General features: G+C 56.1%; 1 protein-coding gene across 13 annotated transcripts in view; it reads left to right on the top strand.

Annotated features, from left to right (window-relative positions):
• LOC103351333 (anthrax toxin receptor-like) overlaps nt 1-27,159 on the top strand; it is a 53,706-nt gene that overhangs the window by 1,874 nt on the left and 24,673 nt on the right. For 8 of the 13 annotated variants that reach the window (XM_051823765.2, XM_051823766.2, XM_051823764.2 and 5 more), the window contains 14 exons: nt 1,633-2,660; nt 3,048-3,372; nt 3,452-4,483; nt 11,057-11,128; nt 12,415-12,486; nt 13,796-13,877; nt 13,980-14,013; nt 15,132-15,211; nt 15,292-15,360; nt 15,692-15,772; nt 15,862-15,922; nt 18,567-18,665; nt 23,109-23,178; nt 23,695-23,773. In XM_051823765.2, coding sequence (XP_051679725.2) covers nt 4,236-4,483; nt 11,057-11,128; nt 12,415-12,486; nt 13,796-13,877; nt 13,980-14,013; nt 15,132-15,211; nt 15,292-15,360; nt 15,692-15,772; nt 15,862-15,922; nt 18,567-18,665; nt 23,109-23,178; nt 23,695-23,773 — 1,047 coding nt within the window. In that variant the 5' untranslated portion in view covers nt 1,633-2,660; nt 3,048-3,372; nt 3,452-4,235. Of the gene's footprint in view, nt 1-128; nt 233-1,632; nt 2,661-3,044; nt 3,373-3,451; nt 4,484-11,056; nt 11,231-12,414; nt 12,487-13,795; nt 13,878-13,979; nt 14,014-15,131; nt 15,212-15,291; nt 15,361-15,691; nt 15,773-15,861; nt 15,923-18,566; nt 18,666-23,108; nt 23,179-23,694; nt 23,774-27,159 lie in introns of those variants that run through there. The other 5 variants (XM_051823762.2, XM_070058017.1, XM_051823758.2 and 2 more) reach the window with 5 other exon arrangements.

Below are 27,159 nucleotides of genomic sequence, written 5' to 3'. Positions count from 1 at the left end.
CAGTCCTTAGATTAAATTTATGCATATGTATTTTATTATTTGTAGCTATTATGTGCACAGTGACTCCTATTGTTGATTAAACAATTAACACTCTTATTTATGACATCAGTGATCCTCCAAGGCTCTTAACATGAGCTGCCAAGGCTATGGAAGCCTTTTGAGTCCACAAACTCCATTAGTATCAGACAGGGCCATAAGCAGAATGGAAGTTCTCTCCTCCCTTCAGAGAAAGGTACATCCTTCTTTGGTGGCCCCTTCTTTCCACTGGGGTCTCACTCACAGAGCTCCTTCATGTAGAATATTTTTTGCCAGTCTTGGCTTTCCATGCCTGCAATTCTCTCATGGGCTTTTCAGCCAGATTAGAATGTCTTAAGCGCTAATTCTGAGGTCAGAGTGCTATTTAGGGCATTTGTCATTCTATGAGCCTGCTGTGTGGACTGCTTCCCATGTTGGAACATTCTCTTCTTTTCATTCTATCTATTGTTATTACCAGACACTTGGTCTTATTTATGTGATCCCTTTGACACTTAATCCTAACTATATGATCAATTGCACACTTAATATGATCACTTTAACATGTAAGATGGCATTAATACCACCCAGCTTAATGGGATTTCTAATCATGTTTATTTTCTACAATTGGGTGTTTTAGCATTGAGTCACATATATTTCAATCATTCTGCCTTTGAATCGATCCTTTGATCATACATGGTGAGGGTCTTTAGATTCACTTTACAGCTTTTGTCTCAGAGTTTTGTTTTGTTTTTATTTTCTGTCTATATAAGTGTATCCACTCCTGCACACTGTTGGTCTCCATTCTCATGGAGTACCTTTTCAAATAGTTCACTCTCAGTCACTGTGTCTTTTCTGGCGAGCTGAGTTCCTTGTAGGCAGCCTATCTTTGGGTCTTCATTGTAATCTGGTTACCCATTTATCTTTTAACTTGGAATTTAGTCTCTTTACATTCAGGCTGTTACTGAAGCAGTCTTAATGCTAAAATCTTTGTGGCTTACTGGATTGATAAGGGTGGATTCTTTTCCTGTTTCTCTGTCTATCTGCTCGTCTAGTGGGCTTTGTACTCCACACCTTCCTGAGATGGCAGCGACCTTTGGCTTCTGGATACGCAGTTCCCTCACCCCAACTATCTGGGACAGTGTTTCTCCTGCATTTCGGAAGCATAGCTTTGCTGGGGATCATATGCTTGGTTGGCCAGGTTTTTTCCATTCAGAACTCAGACTCTGGAATTCCATTTCCTCCTGGCCTATATGGTTGCTGCTGAGAAATCTGCTATTAGTCTGATGGGTTTCCCTTCAAGGTGTCTGGGTTCTTTTCTCCTAAAACTAGTTTTCTCTCTTCATGCTATACTTTCAACCATTTCCCTTTAGTATGACATGATGAGGGACCTCCTTGACCTAGGTGCCCACATCTTCCCCAGGATTGGGGGAGATTTCAGATACTATTTCTCTTTATAAGTGTTCTATGCCTTTCCACTCCTCTTAGCCTTCAGGGACCCCCAACATTCAATTATTTGCTCATTAAATAGTGACCCTAATACCCTAATGTGTTGTCACAAACCATCTTAATTTTTTGTTGTTTATGTGTGCTTTTTTTTTTTTTTTTTTTTTTTGCAAGGGGGAAGGCTGACTGGAATATTCTACAGTATCCTTCTTCAACTTCGAATATTCTTTTTTTTTTTTAAGATTTATGCACCTGAAAGTCAGAGTTACAGAAAGAGAGAGGGAGAAACAGAGAGAGAGAAAATCTACTACCTGCTGGTTCATTCCCCAGATGGCTGCAGCAGTCAGTGCTGGGCCAGACTGGAGACAGGAGGCTGGAGCTTCATTTGGGTCTTCCACATTGGTGCAGTGGCCCAAGCACTCGGACAATCCTCTACTGCTCTCTCAAGCCATTAGCAGGAAGCTGGCTAGGTAGAGGTGCAACCGGGACTTGAACCAGTACCCAATGGGATTCTGGCATTTCAGGCAATGGCTTTACCTGCTAAGCCACAATGCTGGCACCCACATATTCTTTCTTCTACTTAATCTATATATGTCTTCCAACAGTATTTTTAAATTCTGGTTTATTTATTTGAAGGCAGAGAGACAGAGAAAGGGAAAGCTCCCATCCACACTGCCCCGGGTGCGGCCCCAGAGGAGAGGAGGCTGAAAGGGGTGCGGACAGGGACGCCCGCCCCTGCACTGCCTGCTGGCTCTCCTGCCTCCGCCCACGGGCCTGACCCCTAGTGGCAAGCACAGACGACCTCACTGCGGCGCCTGCAGCTTTACAGAGGGCTGTGACACTGGGGACTCCATGCTCGGGGCACCCGAGCCAGCAGGAAAAGCAGGGCCATCTGTCTCCCCGCAGAAAGCAGCAGGCCGGGCAGGCACCGGGCAGAGGAAGCGCTGCTCTCCCCCTAGCGCTGGGAGGCACGGGCTCCTCGCTGCAGGCTCTGTTCTGGCCTCAGAGGCCGGTCCATGTCTCTGAGGCAGGAGCGGGGCGCAGCGCGTGTAGCCTTTAACAAGGGCACTCGAGGGTCCCAGTGACCCGGTTCCCTCGTCCTCCCCACCCCTGAACCGGAAGAGGAAGTGGCAGTTCAGGCGGCTCAGAGGACATCAGCCTGGAGGATCCCTGGCCCTGACCACCCGAACGGACCCCACCTGGTAAGGCCATGTGCGGAGAAGGTCCATGGGGTCAAGGACTCCTGGCCTGCGCGGCCCTGCAGCGGCTCCTGTCAGTCCCGCCAGAGCCCCCGAAGCGGTGAGGGTGGGTGCGTGCCGGGCTCCCAGCGTCCGCCCGGACGCCAGCCCCGGGCCAGGGGGCGCCTGCAGCCCACTCCCCACGGGGGTTGTTCTCGGCCCGCACCTTTGACCCGGGTGAAGGAGGCTCCCAGACAGCCAGGTCCCTCAGGCCTGGACTACTCTGGGCTCGGAGGCGGGGCCTCCTGACCTGCGACCCCTGGGGAGGCGGGCTTGGCGACAGACTCGGGGTGGGCGGAGCCCGGGCGCTGGCTGCCCTCCGGAGCTGGCCCCTGCCTGCCTGCCCAGCAGAGCGTGAGGCCACGAGGACCCCCACCCCGCCCAGGACCGGCAGGTGTCCAGTCCCCACCGCCCTTGCTGGGAGGGAAGCTGCCTCAGCACCTGTCACTGTTCAGCTGCATTAAATTAAGAACTTTCCTGGTGTGGCCACCTGTGAGGATGTAGCAGCACTTGGAGTCCTGGATACTGTGCTCCCGGGCCCCTCCCTGAGGAATGCACCTGGGAGAACAGCCCAAGGTGGCCCCAGTGCTCCGCTCCTGTCACCCTCGTCCCAGACCCGGATGGACCTCCCGACTGCCGCCTAGCCTATGAGGCCATTTTGGGAGTGAACCAATAGGTAGGTCTCTCCGTCCCACCCCTTTCCATCTCGCTCTGCCTCCCTTCCTTTATTTTTAAAACGTACATTAAATTACTAGGCGCAGACAGAAAACCGTGACCAAGCGTCCTGAAGGAGGCGGAGCCGAGAGCCCTTGGCGCTGCTGGGAAGGAGGCTGGACCCCCTCAGTGGTGAACGCCTCTGATGGCAGACAGGCCGTGGTTTCAGACACTGCACAGCACGGAAAGCCAAGCACCAAACTCCCAGTGCCCGCGCCTGATGCTGGCCGAGCCGTGTCGTGTATTGCTGCGTATTCTGAGACGTCTATTTTAGATTTACTTGGATAATCTTGAGTATCTCACTCCTGTAAAAAAAAACTCGGGGACCCCGCCCACTCTCATGCCAGCCACTCCCCCTCCCAGCTACTAGCCAGCTGCCCTCTCATGGCCGGTGAAAGCCTGGCTCCCTCTCAGTGTTCTGAGAGCCACCCCAGAGGGGCTGGGGTGGGGACACTGGGCACCTGGTCTCCCATCCCCTCCAAAGACCCTACAGCTCCCACTTGCCATTGCCATGTGCAGGGCCCTGAGCAGAGCCGCAGGTCACAAAGTCACCATGTCAACCCCCCATCAGTCATAACCCCCCGGGAGTTCTGCCCGCTGGGTGGGGCAAGGGCCGTGCGGCAGCTGGCAGCAGGTGGCCCGGGAGCCAGCGGCTGCCCCTGTTCCTGTGCTCTGAGCAGGTGCCACGAGGAGAACGCAGAGCACATTGGTGCCAGGCAGGGGGGGCCGGGTCCCTGGGGAGCAGGTGGAGGTGGCTGAGACGGCCACAGGCAGCCAGGGCTCTCAGCACGCAGAGCAAGTGGGGTCCCAGGGACAGCCAAGAAAATGGGGGGCCATAGTCCCTGTGCACCTGGCTTCCCCCTCTTCTTCTTCTTGCTGCTGCTGCTGCTGCTTCCACCGCTTGTTAGAGCAGGGAGTCTCCCGTACCGTGGTCCTGGCTGGAAAGTCTTCCAGCGCCTGGGCATAGGGTCCAGACTCTTCCAGCATCGCCAGGGCCCCGGCGGGAAGCCACAGTGGCGCCAAGCAGAGGAGGAGTGCCACGGATCCTTCGACCTCTACATAATCCTGGACAAGTGAGTACCCCTTCCTGGCCTGTCCCCAGGCCCTCAATCATGGTGGCCGGAAAACAAAGAGACTTCTGCGAGGGGAGAAGCAAGACTGGGCTGTGTGTTTCCTGAGGCAGGAGGAATTCACTGGCGTCGCTTCCCTGGTCCTTGTGTTTTGGTGGGAAAACATTCTAGGTAGTTCTCTGCCCACCACCCATGGGGCTTGGATCTTGGGATCCCAGTTCCCTTAAAGAAGTGGCTGCCGGGAGCTGCCCTCTGGAGCTCACTGGGATTTTGCCCGCACATCCAGTGAGATAGTTGCACTTCCTCTACTGGGCGTGACAGTGTCACTGCTCACACAGTACTTCCCAGTCCCCAGAGTCCTTCTACCCCACACCAGGCGCCCTCTGGCCCCTCTCGGGGTGTGGGGAGAGAAGGTACTTTTCCATCTGTGAGCTCCTGGGGTTGGGTGCCATGCCCTAAGGCTGTGCTCCGGACCCGGCTCGGGCTACTGACCACACCAGAGTCCCTCTGGGCGTCCTCTTTCTCCACAGATACGGAGGACTGGGGGATGTGGGCCCAGCCCAGCAGCTCCTAAGCAAAGCCAGCAGTGATGGGAGCCCCTGCCCACTGGAGGAGAAGCCCCTCCCCAGGTCTTGCTCTTTAGCACAGCCAGGGGGATGGTGGCTGCCAAGGGGCACCCGGGATGGAGGATGCATGGGCATTGTGGGCACTGACAGCCTTGCTGGACCAGCCCTTCCAGAGAGGGTCCTCTCAGGTACCCTCCGCCCATTGCATAGGGCTCCTCTTTGAGGCCCAGCTCAGCCCTGTTTTGCATGGGAAAGGGTTCTAAGCACAGTTGGTGCAGTATACAACAGCATTCATTGAGCACTTGCTGTGTGCAGAGGCACTACTGTGCATTTTAGACCTCTCAGCAGAGAGTTCCAATCTCACCCTTCTGGTTGGTGAAATTGAAACTCTCCAAGGTCAGTCAAAGCTAACTTCCAGCCAAAAGTCCGAAAGTGGGAGGGTGGTCTCCTGTTCTTTCTCCCAAGGATAATGACGTCAGGGATTGGGAAAGGACCAAGAAATGTTTTCCTGAGCCAGAGGTCCCCACTCATCACCCCTAGCCCTGCAGGCATCCTTAGGCTTCCTCCATGCTGGGTGCCAGGCCTGGCTCCTGCAGCTGTGCATGGCTATGGGTGCAACATGAGGGAAGGGGCCTGGCTTTGGAGCTGGGAGGTCCCCTGTCCACCAGAGCAGGCTCTAAGCTTGAGGCTGCTGTACAGGGCACACCTCAGCCCTCAGGGCCAGCTTTGACATTTGCCATCCCTGCCCATCAGACAGGTGCCTGCTGGATACGGGTGGTAGGAGGAGGTGCTAAGGATACAGAGGGGAGCTCCCTCCCATCCCTGCTCCCCAGCCCAGGCTGTCAGAGGTGAGAGGCTGGAGTGGGCCACAGGGGGCCAAGGAAGTCTTGTGGGAAACCACAGCAGCATCCTCAGCCCCAGAGAGGTAGCCCACCCTTATCCCAGGGAGCTGCCTCCCCGCAACTGGCTATGTCTCAGGACTGGAGAGTGAGGCACCCCCTTCCGGGCAGTCTAGATGTGGATATGGAACGTGGCTGCTCTGTGGCTCCTGGGAAAAGAATGGCAGCTGGGTTTGGAGTCGGCCAGACTCCACTCACCAGCCACGTGGGCTGGGACAGGCGGCCTCACCCTTCTTTTCCCCAATGTCCCCATCGGACAGGTGGGTACCTTCAGACCCACCTTGCCAGGTGTGACAAAGACGAAGGGAGAGCTTGTGGCTCAGGTGCAATGAGTGTGACGCAAACTACCAGGTGAGGAGAAGCGTTGGCCGGCGCTCCCTGCACTGCAGGGACCCCTGATGCTGGCTCAGAGGCGACAGCTCTAGGCTCTCCTCACACACGCCTCTGCCCCGGTTGGGGTTCAATGCATTTAGGCTGGGGCTCAGGCCAGGCACCCCCAGGGTCCTCTGGGATCTTGCATGCATGGGAAAAGCTGGCCTTGGTCATTCATTCCACCATGATTCATTTCTTTGTTCAGGAAGGCTTTCTGGACAGCTCCTCAGTGTCAGTCACTGCCCAGCAGTGGGGGTGACACAGGGAAGAGCAGTAGATAAAGCTCCTGCCATGCTGGGACTTCCGGTTTAGGACAGAGGTGACCAGCCAATCACAGGAGGAAGCACTGTGTCCAGTGGGGAGGAATGAGCATCCTTGGGGACAATCCTAGCAGGGGTGGGTGGTGCTGAAACGGGGGTCTTCCAAAGAGGGAATCAGAGAAGGCGGCTCCCTGCACTACAAGGGGAGGGCCCAGCAGGTGTCTAGGAAATTCTGCATGTCTCTGTCATTTCTCAAGGGCAGCTTCACTGGCTGTAACATGCTTGGCTGGACGTTGTTTTCTTTCAGACCATGAGTATATTGTCTCTCTCTCCTCCAGCCTGCCGGGTTCCTGCTGGAAAGGCTGCCACGAACCTAATGGGGCCTCCTTCGTATGTAACTCGGCATTTTTCTCTCACTGTTTTTAGGATTCTGTGTCCTTTACTTTTTGACAGTTGGACTATCATGTGCCTTGGAGAGGGGCTTTTTGGTTGGGATCCTTTGTGTGTCCTTTATCTGAATGTGCATATCTCTCTCAGCACTTGGGGGGTTTTCAACCCTTATTTCATACTCGATACCTTGTTTTCTTCTCTTCTCCTTCAAGGATCTCTAGAATGATTGTTTCTTTACTTAATGGTGTCTCATATGTCTCCTAGGTTTCCTGCCATTCTTTTAAACTCTTTTCTCTTTATTGTTGTATGGCTGAGTTATTTCAAAATCTTGTCCTCAGTATTTGAAATTCTTCCTTCAAGTTGGTCTAGCCTGTTGAGATTATATTTAAATGGGATTCCAAAAGTGTGTATCTTCAGTGGCTGGAAAGCTGGGTGCGATCACACTAGGGTTTGTGATGACTGTGCTCACGTTCCTAGCTCTGTGGGGCACAGAGGTGGCTGCTGCCTTGTCCCACCAGGCAAGCCTGAATGATGCTGGGGGCTTTTGACACCGATAACGGAGGCCTTGGGTCTGTGTGATTGGGGAAGAGAAGGGTGAGGCTGCCTACCCAAGCCCACGTGGCTGGTGAGTGGGTCTGTGTGATGATAGGACCTTCCCTAGATCCTGCTGGATGGGAGTTGATAATGCTGGGGCATATAGCACTAGAAACCCCAGTGCATACTTGGGGAGTGACGGGGATGTTTTTTGGTCCCATGGGGTAAATACAGGTTACGCTGGAGATTGTCTGCTGGCCTAAGGTGGTGGAATTCAGGTAGGATCTTCTCTAGGTCCTGCAGGGTTGGTTTCTGTGTCTTTAAGGATTGCAGTACCAGTAGTCACAGCCTTGGAGCTTCAGGACAGGAAGGGCACCTTGTCCAGATCCCGCAGGGAAAGTGTAGGTTGTGCTGAAAATTGCACAATTGTAACCAGGGGCCTGACGCAGTGGAACAAAGACAGAGCCTTCCCCACTTCCCACAGGACGTGCACAGTTGTTCCTAGGACTTAAAGAGCAACCAGTCACAGCCCCAGAGATGCAGTGGAGACCTTGCCCAGGTCTCCTGTTTCATGTGCAGGTCATGCTGGGCATTGTGCACTGGCAGGCATGGGTCTGTAGCAGCGGGGTGCAGATAGGATCCTCCCCAGGCCCATGGGGAGAACTCAGGGGCCTCTGGAATCTAGCTCCAGTGACCTCCGTCTCAGAACTGCAGGACTTGGAGAGGACCTGCCTCATGTCCCAACTATTGATCACAGATTCTTCTGGGGATTGTGCACTAGCCACTGCAGGCCTAGATCAGAGGGATGCTGGTAGGGTCCTCCATGGCCACGTGGAGAGCAAAGTCGCCAATCCAGAGCCGCAGGGCTTGGAGGCTACCCTACCCAGGTACCGGATAGTGATTGCACATTATATGAGTATTGTGCACTAGCAGGTGGAGGCCTTGAGCAGAGGAATACAGACAGGGCCTTGCTCCAGGCCCCAAGGAGACATAAAGAACCAGTAGTCACAGTCCCAGAACTCCAGGGTGCAGTGGGGTCTTTACCCAGACCTTACAGATCAAGGGCTGGTTATGCTGGAGCTTGTGGACTGGAAGCCCTCAACCTGAAGCAGAGAAATGCAGACAGGGGTGCTCCAGTTCCCACAGGTGAGTGCCCAGGGGATTGTAGAACCAACATGCACACATCTAGAGCTGCAGGACACAGAAGGGATTGCCCCAGCTCTCGTGGAGTATGCAAGGGTGATGCTGCGCGTTGTGCTTTGGCCACCCTGAGCCATGATGCAGAAGGGGACTTTCTCGAATCTGGTCCTCTAGGGTCGAACATAGCTGCCGCTGGCTGTGAGCTTTGAGCAAAGTCATTGCGCAGACCCCAGTCAGCTTTCCAGAGTGGATCTGAAGCCAGTGAGTCTGTGGTCTTCTGCAGTCAGGGCTGTGGCCTGCAGCCACGGTAGGGGTTCCAGAACTTTCCTCTTCGATTTGCTCAGCAAGATGGCATTGCTCTGGCTGGGAGCTGGAGTAGTAGCTGCAGCGTGCTTTGCCTCTCTCTCTCTCTCTCTCTCTCTCTCTCTCTCGACTTTATTTATTTGAGAGGTAGGAGTTACAGTCTGACAGAAGTAGAGACAGAGAGAAAGGTCTTCCATCTGCGGTTCACTCCCCAAATGGCCGCAACAGCCAGACCTGCACCCATCCGAAGCCAGGAGCTTCTTCCAGGTCTCCCATGTGGGTGCAGGGGCCCAAGGACTTGGGCCATCTTCTACTGCTCTCCCAGGCTATAGCAGAGAGCTGGATAGAAAGTGGAGCAGCCAGGACTTGAAATGGCGCCCGTATGGGATGCCAGCACTGCCTACTACACCACAGCGCAGGCCCCTCCTCTCTCTCTTGCGGCTTTTGGAGTCTGTGCTGCTCAGAGCTCCTGTCACTTCTTTACTGAAGTTGTCCCTCAACTGACCTGCAATGATCAGAACAATTCTGTTCATGTGTGTTTCATAAATTTTGGCTCATATTTGCTTGTAATCGTTTGATCTTCCTTGCACATCGACCCTCCCAACAGTACCTAACGTCCTTCTGTGTTTGTATCAGTTTCTCTGTGGCATTTCCATCTGGTCTCACGTCAGTGCCGTCCCCCCAGGCCCCTTTGTGCATTGTTTGCACACAGCATCTTTCCCATCCTTCTGCATCAAACCTAGTTGTGCCTTTAGATCTGAAATGAGTGTCTGGTACACAGCATTTAGTCAGATCGTAGGTTTCTTTCCCCTTTAGTTTTAAATCCAGTCTGCCGATCTGTGTGTGTGTATTAGACCGTTTGATCCATTTACAATTAAATGGTCATTTTATGAAAGGACTGGCTTTTTCCATTTTGCCGTTTTTTCCTGTGTGTGCTTTTTTCTACCACTCCATGTCTATTCTTTTGTGTTCGGTTAATTTTTTTTTTTTTTGTGATGATGCATTTTGATTCCCCTAGCATTTCCTTCTGGGTGTATTCTATTATAGATAGTTTCTTTATGACTCTGTGGGGATTACGTGTATGTAAAGTTATGCCAGTCCACTTGAATCGCTACCAACTTAATTTCAATTTGCGCACAAAACCTCTACCACTGAACAGCACTGAGTGTCATGTATGTTGTCAGTGTCACACATCTTTACATGTTCTTTGCCCAATGACACACGTTTATAATTTTTAAAGATTTATATATTTATTTGAGAGACAGAGAACTTCCATCCGCTGGTTCACTCCCCAAATGACCAGAGTGTCTAGGACTGGGCCAGGCTGAGACCAGGAGCCAGGATCTCCATCTGGGTCTCCCAGAGAGGTGGCAGGAACTGTAATCATGCTTCCTGGGTGCATTGGCAGAGTTTGGTTGGAAACAGAGAACCTGGGTCTCAAAATTTGCACTGTGCTCTGGGATCCGGCAGTCCTGTTGGCAGAGGCTTTCCGGGTCAGCGGGGCCAGCTGGGCAGGCTGGTGCCAAGGCTGGCAGAGGAGGCAGCCAGGGTCCCTTTCTGCCACACTGAGACCCAGCCTCCCGGGGGCTGTCTCCACATGGCTCTGCAGGGCTGTGGAATGGGGGCAGGGAGTGGAGTTGTGGTGTGGTGAGGAAGGGGTGTGGGTCAGGCACACAGAAGGATCCCCCAGTTAAGGGACATGTCTGATGCCCAGGACTGCCAGAGTCACCCAGGGATCACAGGGAGCTGGGCAGGGGTGAGCCTGAGGGCACGGGGAGGCCAGAAGAGCCAAGGTCAGCATCCCTTGGGGCCTTTGCAGCCTGTACGCCCTCCCCCATGTCACCTGCACACAGCACCTCCCTGCAGGGTCAGCCCTGCTGGGTGGACACAAGGCATCCCTGTCCCCGGAGTCTCTCGGGCCCAGACATTCAGCTCTGCTGGGTCCCCCTCTTACCACAGTTCACCCCACTGCAGATCCCCTCCCAGGTTGACTCTTGGGGTCAGCTGTGCTGGGCTGGTTAGAGGGATGCTGCCCAGCGGGGAAGGCAGGGGCTCTCAGCCACCTGCCCCTCCGTGCATTCCCCACATCCCTCTCCTCTTCTTTCTTCTCAGGTCAGGCAGCGTGAACAACAACTGGATTGACATTTACGTGTTTGTGGAGCAGTTGGTGGAGAGATTCCAGCAGTAAGACTTTGGCCCTGCAGGCTCCACTGGGCTGCAGGGAGCGCTTCCTCTGGCCAGCAGGGGGCGCTGCATTAGGATGTGATGGTCGTGGGAGTTCCTGGGGTGAGGAGCACAGGGCACTGTTGCAGGAAAAGAGGGCAAAGCACAGGTCTCCTGGGGTGGCTGCAGTGTGGTGGCTCTGTCCTGAGAGCCAGGGGAACAGTGAATCTTTCAGGACCTCATGGGCTGGGCGAGGTGGTAGGCGTTGCAACAGGCAGGCCTGGGGCTCGGGGACTGACCACCAGGATCCGTGGAACTGAGGGACATTGCCAGGGAGGGGTCGGGGAACAGCAAGGACTCCTAGAGGAGCAGGGGATGGGGAGAGGTGGTGTGGCTGTGGGAGGGCTGGGGGGAGACGGGGCGGTGGCTACCATCATGGGTGCTGCAGTGCCCTGGGGACAGGGGTGCCCAGGGGAGGCTGGGCAATGAGGCTGACAGCTGGCAGCCACACCACAGGGATAGGGATTTCCCATGGGAATCACAGGAGCCGCAGAAGGTTCCTGGGTAGGGGGAGTGGCGCCATGATGGTGGAGCTCCAGGAAGACAGGGCTGACGACCTGGGGTCAAATGAGTGGGCACAAGAGCAGGTGCAGTGGGGCTGAGCCAGGGTGGGGGCAGCAGGTGCACAGGGGAGACTGAGGGTCAGGGTCAACAGGGGAGGTGCAGCAGGTGTTCGTGTGTGTGTGCACGCATGTGCAAATGCCTGCCAAGAGAGTAGGATTTCTCAGAGCTGGAAGGAGGGTGGGGAGGAGGCCAGGGGGCGAGATGCAGAGAAGTTGAGGATAGGATAGAAGCCAGTTGGAGGCAGGCTGTCGTGAAGGAGTGTGTGTGTATGCATGCATGAGTGTGTGGGTGTGTACGTATGAGTTTGTGTGTGTGCATGAGTGTGTGTATTTTCTGTGTAGTGTACGTGTGTGTACATGTGTATGCATGAGTGTACTGTGTGTGTACACATAAGTGAGTGTGTATGTGTGTGTGCCTATGTATGCGTGAGTGTGTGTGTGTCCCTGTAGGTCTCTTGGGCTCCATTCACCCTTGCTTCCACAGGACCCCACACCTCCATAGGCCTTGAAATCCCTCATTCCTGGTGAATCCCTCATATTCCTTGTGTCTGAAGGGAGGAGAGGATTGGGAAGGGAGGAGGGGACTGGTTAGGGAGGAGGGATATGGGCAGGCCCTCTCCCTGGCTCTGGCCGCCATGTTCCACCTGCGCCCTGGCTTCTCATGATCACATGTTTCCTCTCCAGCCCAAAATTGCGGATGTCCTTCATTCTCTACTCCGGAGATGCCTATACCCTCATGCCGCTCACCTCGGACAGGTAAGTGCTACTCTGAACCCGGAGGCAGGACCAGGGAGCCGCAGGGTTTGATGAGAACCCAGGGAGTGTGTCAGCTTTTCTTCACCGTAACAAACATACGAGAGGAGCGACTTGGGAAGGAAGGACAAAGGTGGATTTCAGCTTGTGGCTTTGGAGGTTCCCAGTGCAAGATCGGGCAGCCCTCTCAGTCTGGCATCCAGTGGGGGGTGGGGGGGATGAGGCCAGGAAGCCATGAGAGGGGCTGAGCTGAACTCTGCTGCTGTAGCTGATCGTGTTGGGAGGCTTGCCTTCCACAAGCACACCCCCAGTGACCCAACATCCTCCCATGAGGCCCACCTCCTAAACACCATAATGGATCAAGCTTCCGCCTTAATCAATCAATCATTAACATTGTCATTAACAAGACTTTGGAGACCTTTGGGGAACACACAAACTATAGCAATGGGGCCCCATCAAGGGTACCAAGGGACCTTTTGTGCCAAACTTGACCCCCAGCCCAGCTCGCCAGCCCCCACTAGCTACTGGCTGTATGACTGCCCAAGTGCTTCCAAAAGCTCACCATTCCCTCTTCCCCTGTCTTGGTTCCTCCCCTGGGAACTAGTAAGGAGGATCCCTGAGATTCAGGGAGGCCGGTGGAGCAGATGGGTGGTCCCCACATGACCACAGCCTGTGGAGGCCCAGTAGGGAGCTCAGCACACCCTGCTCTGGCGCATGGGCCAGAGGCAGGATCTCCCCAGGGGAAAGGGAACTGGTGCCCCTGCAGGGTTTCTAAGTGGGAAGACTCACAGGAGGGCCCAAACCTCAGGCTGGGTTGGGTGTGAGGGAGGCTGCAGGTGCCCACACGGTGGACACCAGGCCAGGGTGGGCTGCCTCCGGTTGGCAGGAAGCTGAAGGAGGTTTAGGCACTGCTCCTGGAGTCCACCCAGGGGCCCAGAACAGAGCCGAGGGCCTGCTTGGCTGCTGGGATTTGGGGCACAGAACTGCTGTGAAGGGCGTTGGGAGCAGCCAGGGTGGAGGTTTGAGGCAGCACCTGCAGCTCGCGGGGAGGAGGTGGGGGCTCCAGGGCCTGTGCATAGGACTCAGCCCTGCCAGGGTCTCTGCCTATGTCGCAAGCCCCCCTCAGGCCCCAAGCCCCAGCTGGCCTTGCTGTGCACGCTCAGCTGTCACCTTAGATAAGCCTGATCCTAGGGACCCCTGCCTGTCCCATTCCTGCCAGTCCAGCCCTGCCCACTCCAACCCTCCCCGCCGCGCCCCCGCCTGCTTTACCCTCAACCTCTCAATTCATCCGTTTCATTTTCTTTTTTTCCAGAGATAAAATCCGTGAGGGGCTTGAAAAGCTTCAGCAAGTGATCCCTGCTGGAAACACAAACATGCACGAAGGACTTAAAAAGGTACAAACCGCTCAGAGCTCCGAACGTCCCCCTGACTCAGGCTCTGAGAGCCTTCCTGGGCCCCTCATGGACCTCCCCCAATATTTCCTCCTTCCCTTGCAGGCAAATGAGCAGATTGAAGAAGCCAACTCTGGAGGTAAGCCGCCCGGCGTCTTCATCCTGGGCACATGCCGCGAAGGGTCCTGAGGCAGGGGACAGAGCAGGACCCTGGCCTCACCGAGGTCTGGGTGCACGTCCCCCCTGGGCCTTTCCTGCCTCTGGCTCCTGGAGCAGGCCACTCCCCCTCTCCCAGCCTCAGGCCCCACACTGTGCAGAGAGCAGACCGCTCTGCCCCCAGCATGGCCCTGGGGGGAATCACCGGGACCCAGCGTGGGCACCCGTGGGTCTGAGTCAGCATGAGGCTCCTGCCCTGCCCTGGGACCCACTGGGAGGAAAGCAGAACAGCCCTGGGGGCCTTGAGCAGCCTGAGGACCCCGTGTGGAAAACACAGCCCGGCCCCCTGGCGCCCACGCCTTCCTCCTCCTCCTCCTCCCTGCCTCGTCCTCCTCAGTGCCCCTGCATCCTGGGCCCGGGTCTCTGGCAGGCTGGAAGGCTGTGCACAGCCAGAGCTGCCTCCCTGTCCCCTGTGGGTCGCCACTGGTGCCAAGAAGGAGAAGGGGCTGGGCAGGGGGCAGAATGGACAGATGGAGCCCGGGGTCCACTGCCCAAGCGCCTCTGACCAGGGTCTTGAACCGCTGGGCCCAGGGATGCCCGCAGGAGCCCCCAGGCTGCACCTCGAGCAGGAGCCGGGCCTGCCTGGGCCTTGAGAGGGTCTGGCTGCCCCACGCTGTCTCCATGACCTGCTGGTGCTTGTCTGGGAGTGGAGGGAGCTGCCCTTGGGACCCAGCTCCTACAGCTGTGTGTGTGGGTGCACAGTGGGGTTCAGGCCGCCTTGGGTGAAGGGCCTGCTGCACCTCAGGGAGCCCCTCTGCAGAAGGGGCTGGGCCAGGCCCCTACTCACGGTGGGGGCTGTGCATGGTGGGTGGGGTCTCGGGTCCCCTTCTCACACTGGGGGCTCTGCATGGGGGGTGGGTCTCGGGTCCCTTCTCACAGTGGGGGCTCTGTGTGGGAGAGTGGGGTTTCAGCGGCTCTGTCGGGAGGACGAGGTGCGGGAGCCCCTCTCCAGCCTGCATGCTGGGTGCTGTGGCCCTGGCAGCCTGGGGCAGTCGTGGGGCCGGCACAGGGCCCAGCAACCTGCTCCTTGCTTCTCTGCAGACGAAAAGGTTGTCAGCATGATCATCGCCATGACGGACGGGACGCTGTTGCCAATGCCCTTCGAGTTGTCTAAAGATGAAGTGAGTGCCGCCCCTGGTCATCGGGTTCAGGTCCCTTCGTGTCCTGTGGGGGTTTATGCTGAAAGCCTTCTTTCTTTCAGGCTGCAAAGGCTCGGGAAATGGGGGCGGTCATTTACACCGTGGGCGTGAAGGACTATAACAAAAAGCAGGTAACTCAGAGCAGGTAACCAGGCGGCAGGTGGAGTCCTGTCGGGGAAGGTGTCCAAAGGGGCTTCCCCAGGGGCCCCCAGCTCGGGGGGTCTTCCAGCCAAGTGAGAGATGCCATTGCAGATGGGATCAGCACTAGTCTGGCTCAGACCTCCCAGCTGGGAGGTGAGCGGGGAGGCGAGCAGGGAGGGCTTGCTGCTGCCGCCAGCCAGGGTCTGCCCTGCGATCGCTGACCACAGGCAGCAGGGTGGGCACTGTGTCCCAGGCCTGGGGCCCTGCTGCCTCCCCAGGCCCCTGGCTGGAGAAGGTCCAGCCACCTCCTGTCTCCTGTAGCTGGAGGCCATCGCAGACAGACCAGATTACGCGTTTGGGGTAGACAACGGATTCAAAGCTTTGAAAGACATTGTGGACTCGGTGAGTGGGGCAGGCAGTGAGCAGAGGCAGGGTCCTCTTACTGGTGCGCAGTCCTCACTCCCGGCCCCCTGCCAACCTCTCTGTTCCAGTTGGCTACCCAGTCCTGCATTGAAGTCACCTCAATGGAACCTTCCACTGTGTGTGTAGGCGGTGAGAGCTGGGAGCCCTGCTGTGCACAGAGGGGTGTGGCTCAGGAACACGTATGTGCGTGGGATATGCATGTTCCTCAAGTTCTGTGTATGCCCTGTGTGTCTGGTGTTGGGGGTGGCCATTGGGGTCCTTCTTAATGTGTGTTACACCTGTGTGTGGTTCGTATACATAGCACGTGTAGCAGATATGTGTGCAGGTGTGTGGGGGGTGGCAGTATGTGTTCTTTGTGTGTGGTGCATACATGCCAGGTATGTGTGCTATTTGCCTATGGCAGTGCATGGTGTGTATGCATTGGGCGTGGCGTGTGTGCCTATGGTGTGTGTGCAGGCTGTCTGGTGTGTGGCATGTGTGTGTGTTGTGTCTATGTGCAGGGGCAGGTGTTCCTGTTGTGTGTTGCATGGGAGGTGAGGGTGGAAGTACTGCATGAGGAAAGGAATTGGGGGTGAGCATAGCGTGTGTGGTGTGTGTGCTGCCTGTGGCGTGCATGTGCACAGCGGTGACTAGGACGAATGTGGTGCATACGGATTTGCATTGTGTATGGCTGAGTGTGCATGGTGTGAGTAGATGTGTGTGCCTTACACCGGCCTTGTATCAAGTATGCAGAAGGATCTGGTGCAGGTGACCAGGATGGGTGTGGGCATGCAAAGCTGCTGTTTTAATCTCGTTACCAAAAGTTTCACTATAAGCCTAGGAAAATATATGTATTTAAAAACTGAAGGAAGCAGTAGGAAAGGGGATGGAGCATCACACACAGGGTAGGGAGGGGCGTGCCGTACTGTCAGGGCTCATGCCAGACACAGGAGGTGTCAGGGGAGTTTGTCTGAGAACAAAGTGGGGAAGAGACCCAGGCCATGGCCTCAGTGGGTGGAGACAGAGAATGGGCACACCGTCTCTCACACCCGTGTGCTAGTGACACACAGAGGCAGCTCAGAGACACCCATAGAGACAGCCGAGCCACCTCCCCCAGTGGTCAAGGGGCCGGCACCTGTCCCTGAGGGCTGGAAGCTGACAAGGAGGCCCCTCTGCCTCCAGCCTGGGCCCCTGCTCCAGGGCGCTGCGGTCAGGCAGGTGCGGCTGTCGCCCTGAGGAGCTCTGTGCAGGCTGGGGGCACACGGCTGCCACTCGCCCACTGCGGTCCACAGGGAGAAAGGAGCCACGGGCGTCCTCCCGCGCTGGGGACGGCGCCCAGCCCAGCCGGCTGCATCCAGGCCCAGGCACTGGGTTCTGGCCTGCAGGTTCCCATGTGTGAGGCTCTGTGACACTGGGCTGTGGGGACAGACAGGGCTGTGCCCCCGACGGGAACCAAGTGCCCAGTGTGTGGGGGCTGCCGCCCTGCCTACAGTCCACAGGGGCCCTCGGGGTGCTGCTGTGAGACTGAAGCCATGGGTGTGTGCAGTGAGAGGTTTGGTACGCAGAGGCTGCTGGGTGCCGGCCCCTGGAACTGCCCCTGGTCCTCCCACCGCCCTTCCCTGGCCCTGGGCTCCCCTGCACACCCCTGGGTGGGACACAGGTTGGGTAGGGGGTGAGCGCAGTACTGGGGGTGGGGAGAGGCTGCCTCCTCGGGGTGTCCTGCTGCTGCTTCTGGCCTGCACTGCTTGGATTCTGCCCCTTGGTACACACAGGCCTTGGCGCTGGGGCGGCAGGGAGGATGGGAGTCAGGGCTCCTTCCTGGGGTGCTGAGCCCAAGTGACAGGTGCCCCCGGCTGCCAGCTCCCCCATGGCTTCTACCTGTCAGGCTGTGTTGTCACTGGCCTGACTGTGAAACTGGGGGCCTTGTCCAAAGCTGCCACACAGGGGGTCCCAGCCACGAGAGGGCAAGGCTAAGGCAAGAGCCTGACCCCCAACCATCACCAGGAGCCGATTCCTCGGGCTGCCATTCAGACCCCAGGGTGCCAGCAGCCTAGGCAAGGACTGCTGGGCCAGGGGTGTCCCTTGGCCACATTGAATCAGTGTCCCTTGGACCATCTCAGGCGTCACCGGGCATAGAAATGGACCAGGGCTAGATCAGGAGGTAGCAGTGCAAGCAAGGGAGTTGGGGCAGTGGCTGGACGATTTGCAGCCATTCTGCCCAGTCACCATGGGCCAGCTGTGTCCCTGCTCTCCCTGTGTCCCCTGTGGCCTTGACTCAGGGGCAGGTAGACAGCACACAGGGGAAAGGGTTTGCTGAGCCCCAGGCTGGGTGGGCGTGGTCCTTGAGGGTCAGGAAGAAGCGGGGGAGGAGGACCAGGCTATGGTCTGAGTACCTGCAGCTCAGACCGGATTCTCCTCCTGTGAGGCATTCTGTGAGCAGGTGCAAGGTGCCTCACCTTCGTCCCCAACACAGGTCATGATGGCCTTAAAACTGGAAGTTCTTGTAAGGTGGTGGCTGAGATGGCCCAGGTGGGGGCACCGAAGCAGGCTTGTAGAGTGAGACCCTGAGAGGGACAGCCTCCAAGTGAGCAGATCCCAGCCCGACCCTAAGCACCGATCACCTGTGACATCTGAGGATTTGCAAGGCCCGTGGGCACGGATGTCTCAGACGCACCTGCTGGCCATGGGAGCTGCCCAGGAGGGGTTTTTAGAAGGAGACCACTAGGAATGGTGATATCTGAGGGGTGCGGTGTTAGCTCTTCCTCACTCAAACATCTGAATGGCGCTGTTACAGAGTCCAGCCAAGTGGTCATCAATGGAAAAGGCTTTCATAATGCAAAGGATCAGGACCAGGTCATCTGCAGATTCACGGTGGAAGAGAGCATGGTTGTGGGTAAGTAGCCCCTGGGAAGTCTGAGTTCCCTGCAGTGAGTGTGTTCCTTAGCCTTTCGTTACTATCGCGAAATACCGAAGCAGCCTGTCTCGCTAGTGCAAAGAGGTTTATCTGAGCTCAGATCCAGCGGGCCCCAGTGGGGCAGCCTCTGGTGATAACAATTGTACTGGCAGAGACCCAGGGTGACACTGGGCATCACACAGCAAGACAGGGAGCCCGCTCTCTGGATGGGCCTCACAGAGCCACCAGATCTACTCTTGGGGACTCCACCCAAAGGCCCCTCACTTCAAAAATACACAATTTGATTAAGTTCCCATTCTCTTAGTACTGTTAACACAATTCGCTGGAGGCCAAAGGCTGTAGAGGACAAACAGTCAAACCACAGCAGCCAGCCAAGATGCCAGCCACAGCTGGTGGCTCCCAGTGGACGCTGTGTGGGTGAGAGGCAGTGTGGACACTGGAAGCCGGGGCCTGTCTGGCTCACCAGCCACCTCTTCTTGCATCTTCAAAGGGAGAAGTAGCAAGTCTCCCAGCGCCCCAAGTCCTGTGGGAGCATGCTGGGCATGGTGCTGACTCTGCTCTTAAAGCAGTGTCTGCCCCACTCTGTCCTCAGCCCTCCCTTCTCTGGGTGGGCAATAGCAGCAGCCCCAGGTCTCTGAGCCTGGCCAGGTGCACAGGGGTATGGACAGACCTTGGACTGGGGAGGTACCCACAGTCAGGCATGGGCACTGGGATCCCAGCTCAGGCACACCCAGGCTGTGTGACCTTGACCAAACACCTGCTCCCCTGGCAGCCCTAGTTCTTTTACTGTGGGTGGAGCCAGTATGGCAGCCACACCGCCTGAGCCAGGAGTCTCTGCAGTCCAGGTGGTGCAGAGCAGAGCTTAGAAACTCAGGTCGGAGCCTACGATCCGGTGGCACTCAGCTCCGGGCACCTCTGCGGTGGTTTTCAGGAAGCACAGGTCAGGGGGACTTGGTGTCCTTGGGGCTGAGGTGGGTGTGGCCTTCCCCAGGGACTGCCTGGGACACTGGGGACTTGCTGCACCCTCCTCAGCTCCCCCACGTGGCCCCCAGCTGCCTCCCCCTGACTTGAGGACACTGTTTGCAGGCGCCCCTCCCCCCAGGAGGCTCTGGGCCACCTCCTCCCCAGGGGTGCACAGGCTGTGCAGTGGCTGTCACTGCCTCTCCCCCACTGGGCAGCGCCGTGCACGCGGCCTCAGCAGCTGGGGATCCCTCGGCCCACACTTGCTCTGGAGTGGCTTAGACAGTGAGCGGCCCCTGCCTATGGGAGCTCATGAGTATGGAGCCCTCCTTACCCCAGGCCCCGCCCAGCCTGTCACACCCTGTCCCCATGGAGCCCACAGCAGCCCTCCTGGAACTCCTGTGTGGGTGGAGATGGGGCGGGGCCAGGGAGGAGTGTGCCCCAGACACAGCGGTGGAGCTGGAGCTGGGAAGAGACCCAGGGCTCTGCCAGTACAGTCAGGGCTCCCTGCCTCCCCAGGGTGACAGGTTCTGGGAAAGGCGGGGCCCAGCCGACACCCACAGGCTCCCTGCAGATGATCCCTTAGGGACCCATGGGCATCCTGGGTCCCCATCTGGAAGTCACTGGTTTTCTCTCCATGGTGGGCCCACCCCAGGGACCCCCCAGGAGAGCTCAGGCTGCAGTGCCGGGGCTCCACAGACGGCCACCTTCTCCTGGCGCGCAGCTAGGCCCAAGGTGGCCACTATCAGCTGTTCATTACAAGGAGCTCAGCTGCACGGACAAGGATGGTTTTGCTCATTTCAATAAACATCCTCTGGAAAACATTCAGGTACCATTTTTGAGAAAACCAGAAAGCAGGAGAAGGAAGGCAGATTTCAAAACGTGTGTTCCTGTCGGAGGGAGCCCTCCGAAGCTCACGGGAGCTGCTCGTCACCCTTCATCATTCTCCATGAGCTTCTGGAATCGCTCAGGCCTCATGACCTCTCTTCTGCCTCTGTCAGGGTTTTATCACTTCAGAGGAAGATGTTTATTGTGGCAGGCCAAGCAGTGGGCTTCATCAGCTGATCTTGGTTTAAAAACTCTGCTCTGCTTTGCCTGACTGCTGGGCCCTCAGTGTGCCAGGTGCACCTGCCCAGAAGTCTATGGTCCATGTTCTGTGTAGTGAGATGTCTGGCCACAGTGCATCCCAACCATTGCACCCTGAGCAATGAGGGCTTTCCCGTGAGTGCTTAGGACCAGTGTGGCTGAAGCAGTGAATGGGTTCAGAAGCTCGTGGGTAATCCGGGGAGAATGCCAGCAGTTGAGCCACATGGAAATTAGTGAGTTTGCGAGCTCCATACCTGAGCTACGATGAGAAAGCAAAAGCCAAGAAAGTTAATTTTCTGTGCAAAATGTCCTTATGTTAGATAATTAGAATCATGGGTGTTGCTTTCAACTCTGCCCGTGCTTTGTAAGTTATTCATTTTCATTACAAAATCAGGCAGTGCAGCATCTCAGCCATCAGGTGATGACCTGCCACGCCACAGAAGGCTCGGCGTGCCTGCTCCTCATTGTCCCATTTAGGACTTCTTAGGGTTCTAAGAAGGTGAGGAGCAGCTATTTTTAAAAGCAGAAGAGACTTGTATTGGCAATGGGACAGCCTGGTAGGGGAAAATTAAGGTTGCAGCCCACATGGACAGCAGGCAGGGGTTCTAAGAAGAGGGTCGTCTCCCTAGGCAGCGGGCAGCAGCCTGTTTGTCCTGTGTCTTGGGAGGGGGCCGTGCATGTGCACTGTGCTAAGGTAGGTTTGAACGGGGAGAAGACTCCTGATCACAATGTATGAGCTTGTCACTTTGGAATGTCCAGGGCGAGCAGGCAGCTGTAAGAGCCAGAGCCGTCAGTCGTAGGCCACAGGTTCCATCGTCACATCCTCAGGGTGCTCCTCACTGGGGCTCTGGGTGCCAGGTGTGAATGTACCTTCTTGTGTTCCGGTGGCCTGGAGAATCCTACCGCTCCACACGTGCTGAGCCGCACATTACTCAGGCGCTGTGTGACGTGGCACCTTCTTGGAGATGGCCATGTGCGCTGCAGCTGCACCCCTTGTCCTATAAAAAGGATGACCCCAGCCGGGGAACTGCGGCCAGAGAGGAGCCTTCCCTGCTGGGTCTTCCCTGGGAATCAGCAAGTGCAGAGCTGCAGCTCAGGTGTCTGGGTAGGGGCAGCGCCACTGCAGAGCCTGAGGGAACGTGGGAGGTGCAGGGAGACAGGGCAGGGGCTGTCCTCCCACAGGCACAGGGGCCGGCCCACGGGGCCCTCTGTGGCCTGCACTCCAACCTGCAGCGGGGAGCCCTGGCCCCAGGACGCCAGAGCCAGACAGGTGTACAGCTGGCTCTCGGCTCCTCAGCACAGCTCAGGGGTACAAGGGAGTGGGCTCAGGACTGAGGAGACTCCGCCCACAAGTCAAGGATCTCCTGAGACCCCCCAGCTCCCACAGAGGAAGGAACAGAACCAGAACAGAAGCACGGAAAGCCCTTTTCCTCCCCCGGCTGCCCCATCACCTCAGTGGCACAGCTCCCCCCACTCGCTCTGCTCAGAGTCCTGGATGTCAGCCTTGAGCTTCATCCCCACACCTAGCTCCCTGTGGGTCCTGCTGCCTCTTGTCCAAGCTCTGGCCAGCACCTGTGCCACCTCAGCAGGAGTCCAACTTCAACTTGGAGTCCAACCTGTTCCCAGGAGGCCCCGCCCACCTCTCCTGGCTCCCTTCCTTCCCTCCCCAGCAAGCCCAGCTATGACTGCCCCAAGGCCTTGGCACAGGCCGCTGCACACTCCAGAGCGCTCCCCTGGGGTGCCCCATGTGGTGTCACTGCACCCTCCCCTCCTCAGAGAGGACGCCTTGCAGTGGCTGTGGTCAGCAGTACACAAAAGCAGCAGCGGGAAGTGCGTGGTGACCGTGACACACCCATCACCTGCTTCCTGCAGTCACCAGCCCCTGCCGGTGTCCTGACGCCGCCCCTGCACAGCGTGGGGAAGCCAGTCCTTGGGGTCGCATCATCTCACGGGCAGACCCACAGTCTCTCCAGAAGACAAACATGTCTGTGACAGATGGGACAGGTCACCCATGACTAAACAGCCGCCGCCGTCCCCCACCCCCACCCCCGGGTCCCCTGTCCCTTCCTGTGCTCATCCCTGTCACTGCGTTTGACTCTCGGGCATTTGTGTTGCTCTGTTGTCCTGTCTCTGTCACCCTCAGTCCCTAGCAGGTGACGCCCTGCACAGCAGGGCCTCCTCCTGCCAGCCCCTGTTAAACAGGAAGCGCTGCCCAGCGCCAGGGCCCCCCGCAGCACCCAGCAGGCGCTGTGAGCAGTAGCAAGCAGAGAGAAGTGGGTCGTCAGCCACGTGTGACTCCACCTGCCCAGGGCAGCACAGGGTGACTGCATGGTGGGACACGCACATTGCCATTCTTCTCCTGTCATTTTGTTTCAGATGAAAAACCCAGCAGTATGGACGAGAATGTGATAACTTGCCCTGTGCCAGTCATAGACGAGGCCAACAAGTAAGTGCCCCTGCGTGTCCTTTGCCCCGTGTTCCGTGTTTGTCTCCATTGGGTGCACAGAACAGGAGAGGCAGTGCCTGTCTGCAGGTGGCTAAAGGCACTCTCCCTGTTCTCCTGGGTGGCTCCCAAGGTGTCCTGGGCAGTGGCCCAGGCTGTGCTGAGAGGGCTGGGATGTAGGTCGTTGCCCAAGGAATGGCACCTGTGCTCTGGTCCCACCGGCAGCTAAGCCAGAACACCTGGGGAATACAGACGCGTGAGGACAGTGGCACTGAGCAACCCTCCCTGGCCCTTAACCATGGCTAGGATGGCTTCAGGCACCAGGAGGGCAGCTCCCGTCCTGATCCACAGGCCCTTGGTCCTTTCTGCAGAGCTGAGCCATCAGTGCTTTGCAGATGAATGCTCAGGACACATTCTCGGGCACCTGACCATGAAGAGAGCCAGGGGCTGTTGTTCCGCCAAAGGCAAGACCTGAATCTCCCGGGCTGTTTCTCACTGTCTCTCCTTTCTGGGCATTAGGCTGATCTTTCTCGAAGTCAGCCTGACCAATGGCAAAAGCTTCATCGGGAATAAACTCAACATGACCAGCACCCACTGTGTGAGTACCGGGGTGGGGCTGCCCTGTGTGCACACCGGAGGGTGGGGGGAGAAGGCCGGAAGGGCAAGAGGGCCAAGAGTGGGCAGATAAGCTCCTCCTACAGCTGCTTCCCGGGTTTCCACCTTGGTGAGTAGGGAGGGCAGGCCACTGTCTACCGGGAGCAGGGTCTTACTGTGGCGCTCAGTCCCCTCTGGGGACATCCCAGAGTTCTGGAGGGTTGGCCCGGCTGTAGCCAGGATGGTGTGCCTCAGAATCGGTGCCCAGCTCCTGAGCCCTCCCTAAACCCACTCACGTGGCCCTCGCCACGCTCTAGCGAGCACCGGCTGTCATTCTGTGGCTCTCTCCACCCGTCCTGCTTCTCCTCCTCTCTAGTGCTCTCCAACTGTGTCCTCTGATGCTCTCTCTGAGCTGCAGTGGTTTCTTTCCTGCACGTGGTGGGGCAGCTGGCAGGTGTGCGGACCAGTGCTCAGCTCAGGAAGGTGCACCTGGGAGTGGAGGTGCAGCTGTTCTGAGCTCCACAACTTCCGGGCACTTTGGCCCAGGGCAGTGTGATGAGACCACGTGCCAGGGTTGGGGAGAGGCCAGCTTGGGCTCCACATTGCCCTCAGCATGGGAGGAGCTTCCTGAATCTTCCCCTGTGTCTGCCTGGCTGACCCCACCCATCCACGCATGCATTAGTAGCTGCACTCACATGTGCATGCATGGAGTCCCGCCCACCGACAGCCCTTGTGGCAGGTCCACCATCTCTCTTGAGACCGAGGGGATCTTGGGAAGAAAGGTTTCATGAGCCATCCCAGACGCTAGCCAGGAGAAGGACCAGGTCCTGGGCAGCTGCTGAAACTACCGGCAGCAGGTGGAAACGCATCCCCCAGAACAGGGCATCGTTTTAGAATGGAAAGCTGGGGGAAGGAAGAAAGAAGTGGTTGACGTGGACCCTCTGTGGCCTGCAGGGAAGCAGATTACAGGAAGCGGAGACAGCTCTGGGCCACCTGTCAGTCCCCGTTGCCCTGGGTTGGTTGGAGTTCACAGTCCCAAGGCTTCTTTGTGTATACACAGTGGGTGCTGGTCCTGGTGGCCAGCTGTGGTGGGATTGCAGTGCAAGTTTCCACACAAACAGTCTTTTTGCCGCTTTTGCTGTCAGCTGTTAACTAATTTACTTCTCTGACTTCTTTCTTGGCCTTATTCCACAGGCCTTTGTTATTCAACTTAAGACATCTCAGAATATTCCTTTTTGTTTTCATTTCTCTCTTTCACCAAGATCTTGGGAGAAAGCATTGCCGATGAATGCTTATATTATGTTTTTTTTATTTATTGGTTCATTTGAAAATGAGAGTTACAGAGAGAGAGTGAGAGAGTGAGAGCGCAAGAGAGAAAGAGATCTTCCATCTGCTGGTTCACTCTCCAAATGGCTGCAACCACCAAACTGGACCAGGCCAAAGCCAGGAGCTTCCTTGGGATCTCCCATGTGGGTGGCAGAGACCCAAACACTTGGCCAGTCTTTTGCTGCTTTTCCAGGCCATTAGCAGGGAGCTGGATGGGAAGTGGAGCAGTTAGGACTTGAACTGTGCCCATATGGGATGCTGGCATTGCAGGCAGTTGCTTAGCCCACTGTGCCACAACCCTGGCCCCATTTTTTTTTGTTGTTGTTTTATGTTTTTATCCACTAGTCCTGGTAGATTCAGAGCGTGTCCCATATCACTGGCAATGCTTATTCCTAGTGGCCATGTCCCATGGAGGTGAAAAAACTCTAGATATAATGTGGTGAGATGTGCATTGGCCCAAGTACTGGTGAGAAGAGAGTGGTGGGGAGGGGCAGAGAGCAACCAGCTAAACACTAGAGGATCTTAAGGGAATTTTTCCCCTAGCAAGTGGCTTCTTTCGGAAAGCCAGTTAGCAAGGATATTGTTGACTGCAGTTCAGTCCACCGACTTATACAGTTGGGGAGCACAAAGGGTACACTATTGAAAGGTTACAGCCACCAAAACAATGCAAAGTAGAAGTATTAAATCCACTTACAATGCTTCTCTAAATAATGAGCCAGTTCCATTTGCTAACTAGCCAAACACATCATGCAAAAGACCTGAAGATTTATTTAGATTTATTTGAAGGGGAGAGTCACACACACAACACACACACACACACACATACACAGAGAGAGAGAGAGAGAGAGAGAGAATCCATCTGCTGGTTCACTCCCGAATAGCCATAATGGCCAGAATTGGTCCAGGTCAAATCCAGGAGGCTAGAGCTCCATCCGGGTCTCCCACAGGAGCCCAGGCACTCAAGCCCTCATCTTGTGCTTTTCCAGGTGCATTAGTAGGGAGCTGGATCAGAAGCAGAGCAGCCAGGACTCAATCAGGCATTCCAATGTAGGATGCTGACATTGCATATAGCAGCTTAGCTCGCTGCACCACGAAACAGGCCCCAAAGATCTGTTTTTCTTCCATCTTGTAGTTAGCGGGCATTTTGGCTGATTCTTCCCATGATTCTCCTGATGTATTAATCCAGGTGCAACCAGCAGGGTGAGCCACTGTGAATATTCGTCCTTTTTCTGCTAACAGATCACCGAGCAGGGGTGGGAGGATTTTTTTCTGCCAAGGGACATTGAATATACATATATACATATATATATATATGTATATATATGTATATATATAAAACATCATATATATGTATGTATACATATATACATATATATGTATATATAATGATGTTTTATATATACATATATATGTATATATATACATATATATGTGTGAATGATGTTTTATATATGCATATATATATATAAAAAACATCATTCACGGGCCATACAGCATTGTTAGCCTAAGAAATTAGCCTGCTACAGATTGAATTTCGAGCCAGACCAAAGGATGTCACATGCCTCACAGGGCCCACGGCCTGTCGTTCCCTGTCCCAGAGCAGCTCTGTTGTCCTGCACCAGGAGGCTTCAGAAACTCCTGAAAATGGACAGTGCTGAAAGACAACGCATGGACTTCCAAATGTTTGCACCCAGATTAACTTACCTTTTCCCTCCACTTTGCTGAGTCTTTTGAAGTGTCATGCAATCCAGTCGAGAGAGTCTGCTGACCTTGCGTGGGAAGCAAGAGCCTGGGCAGTGTCTTCTGCTGTTTGACAAATGGTGACAGAGAGATTTTTGGTCACATCCCTGGTCAGGTACGGTCCAACACTCGCATGAGAAACTCAGTTACACCTGCCAGTGTGCTCCTCTTGCTTCTCCGCTTGATGGAGTCCGGACTTTTGTGAGAGAGGGGAGAGGACAATCAAATGTCCTGGGAGGCAGTGTCCTCCTATTCTGCACCTGCAGCTGCTTTATTAGCAATGAGCAGGAGGCGGGGCAGGGCTGTCCCTGCCCCTGGACAAAC

The sequence above is a fragment of the Oryctolagus cuniculus genome, chromosome 15 (genome assembly GCF_964237555.1).
Source record: "Oryctolagus cuniculus chromosome 15, mOryCun1.1, whole genome shotgun sequence".
Classification (NCBI taxonomy): domain Eukaryota; kingdom Metazoa; phylum Chordata; class Mammalia; order Lagomorpha; family Leporidae; genus Oryctolagus; species Oryctolagus cuniculus.
This window is presented reverse-complemented; position numbering and strand designations above follow the sequence as displayed.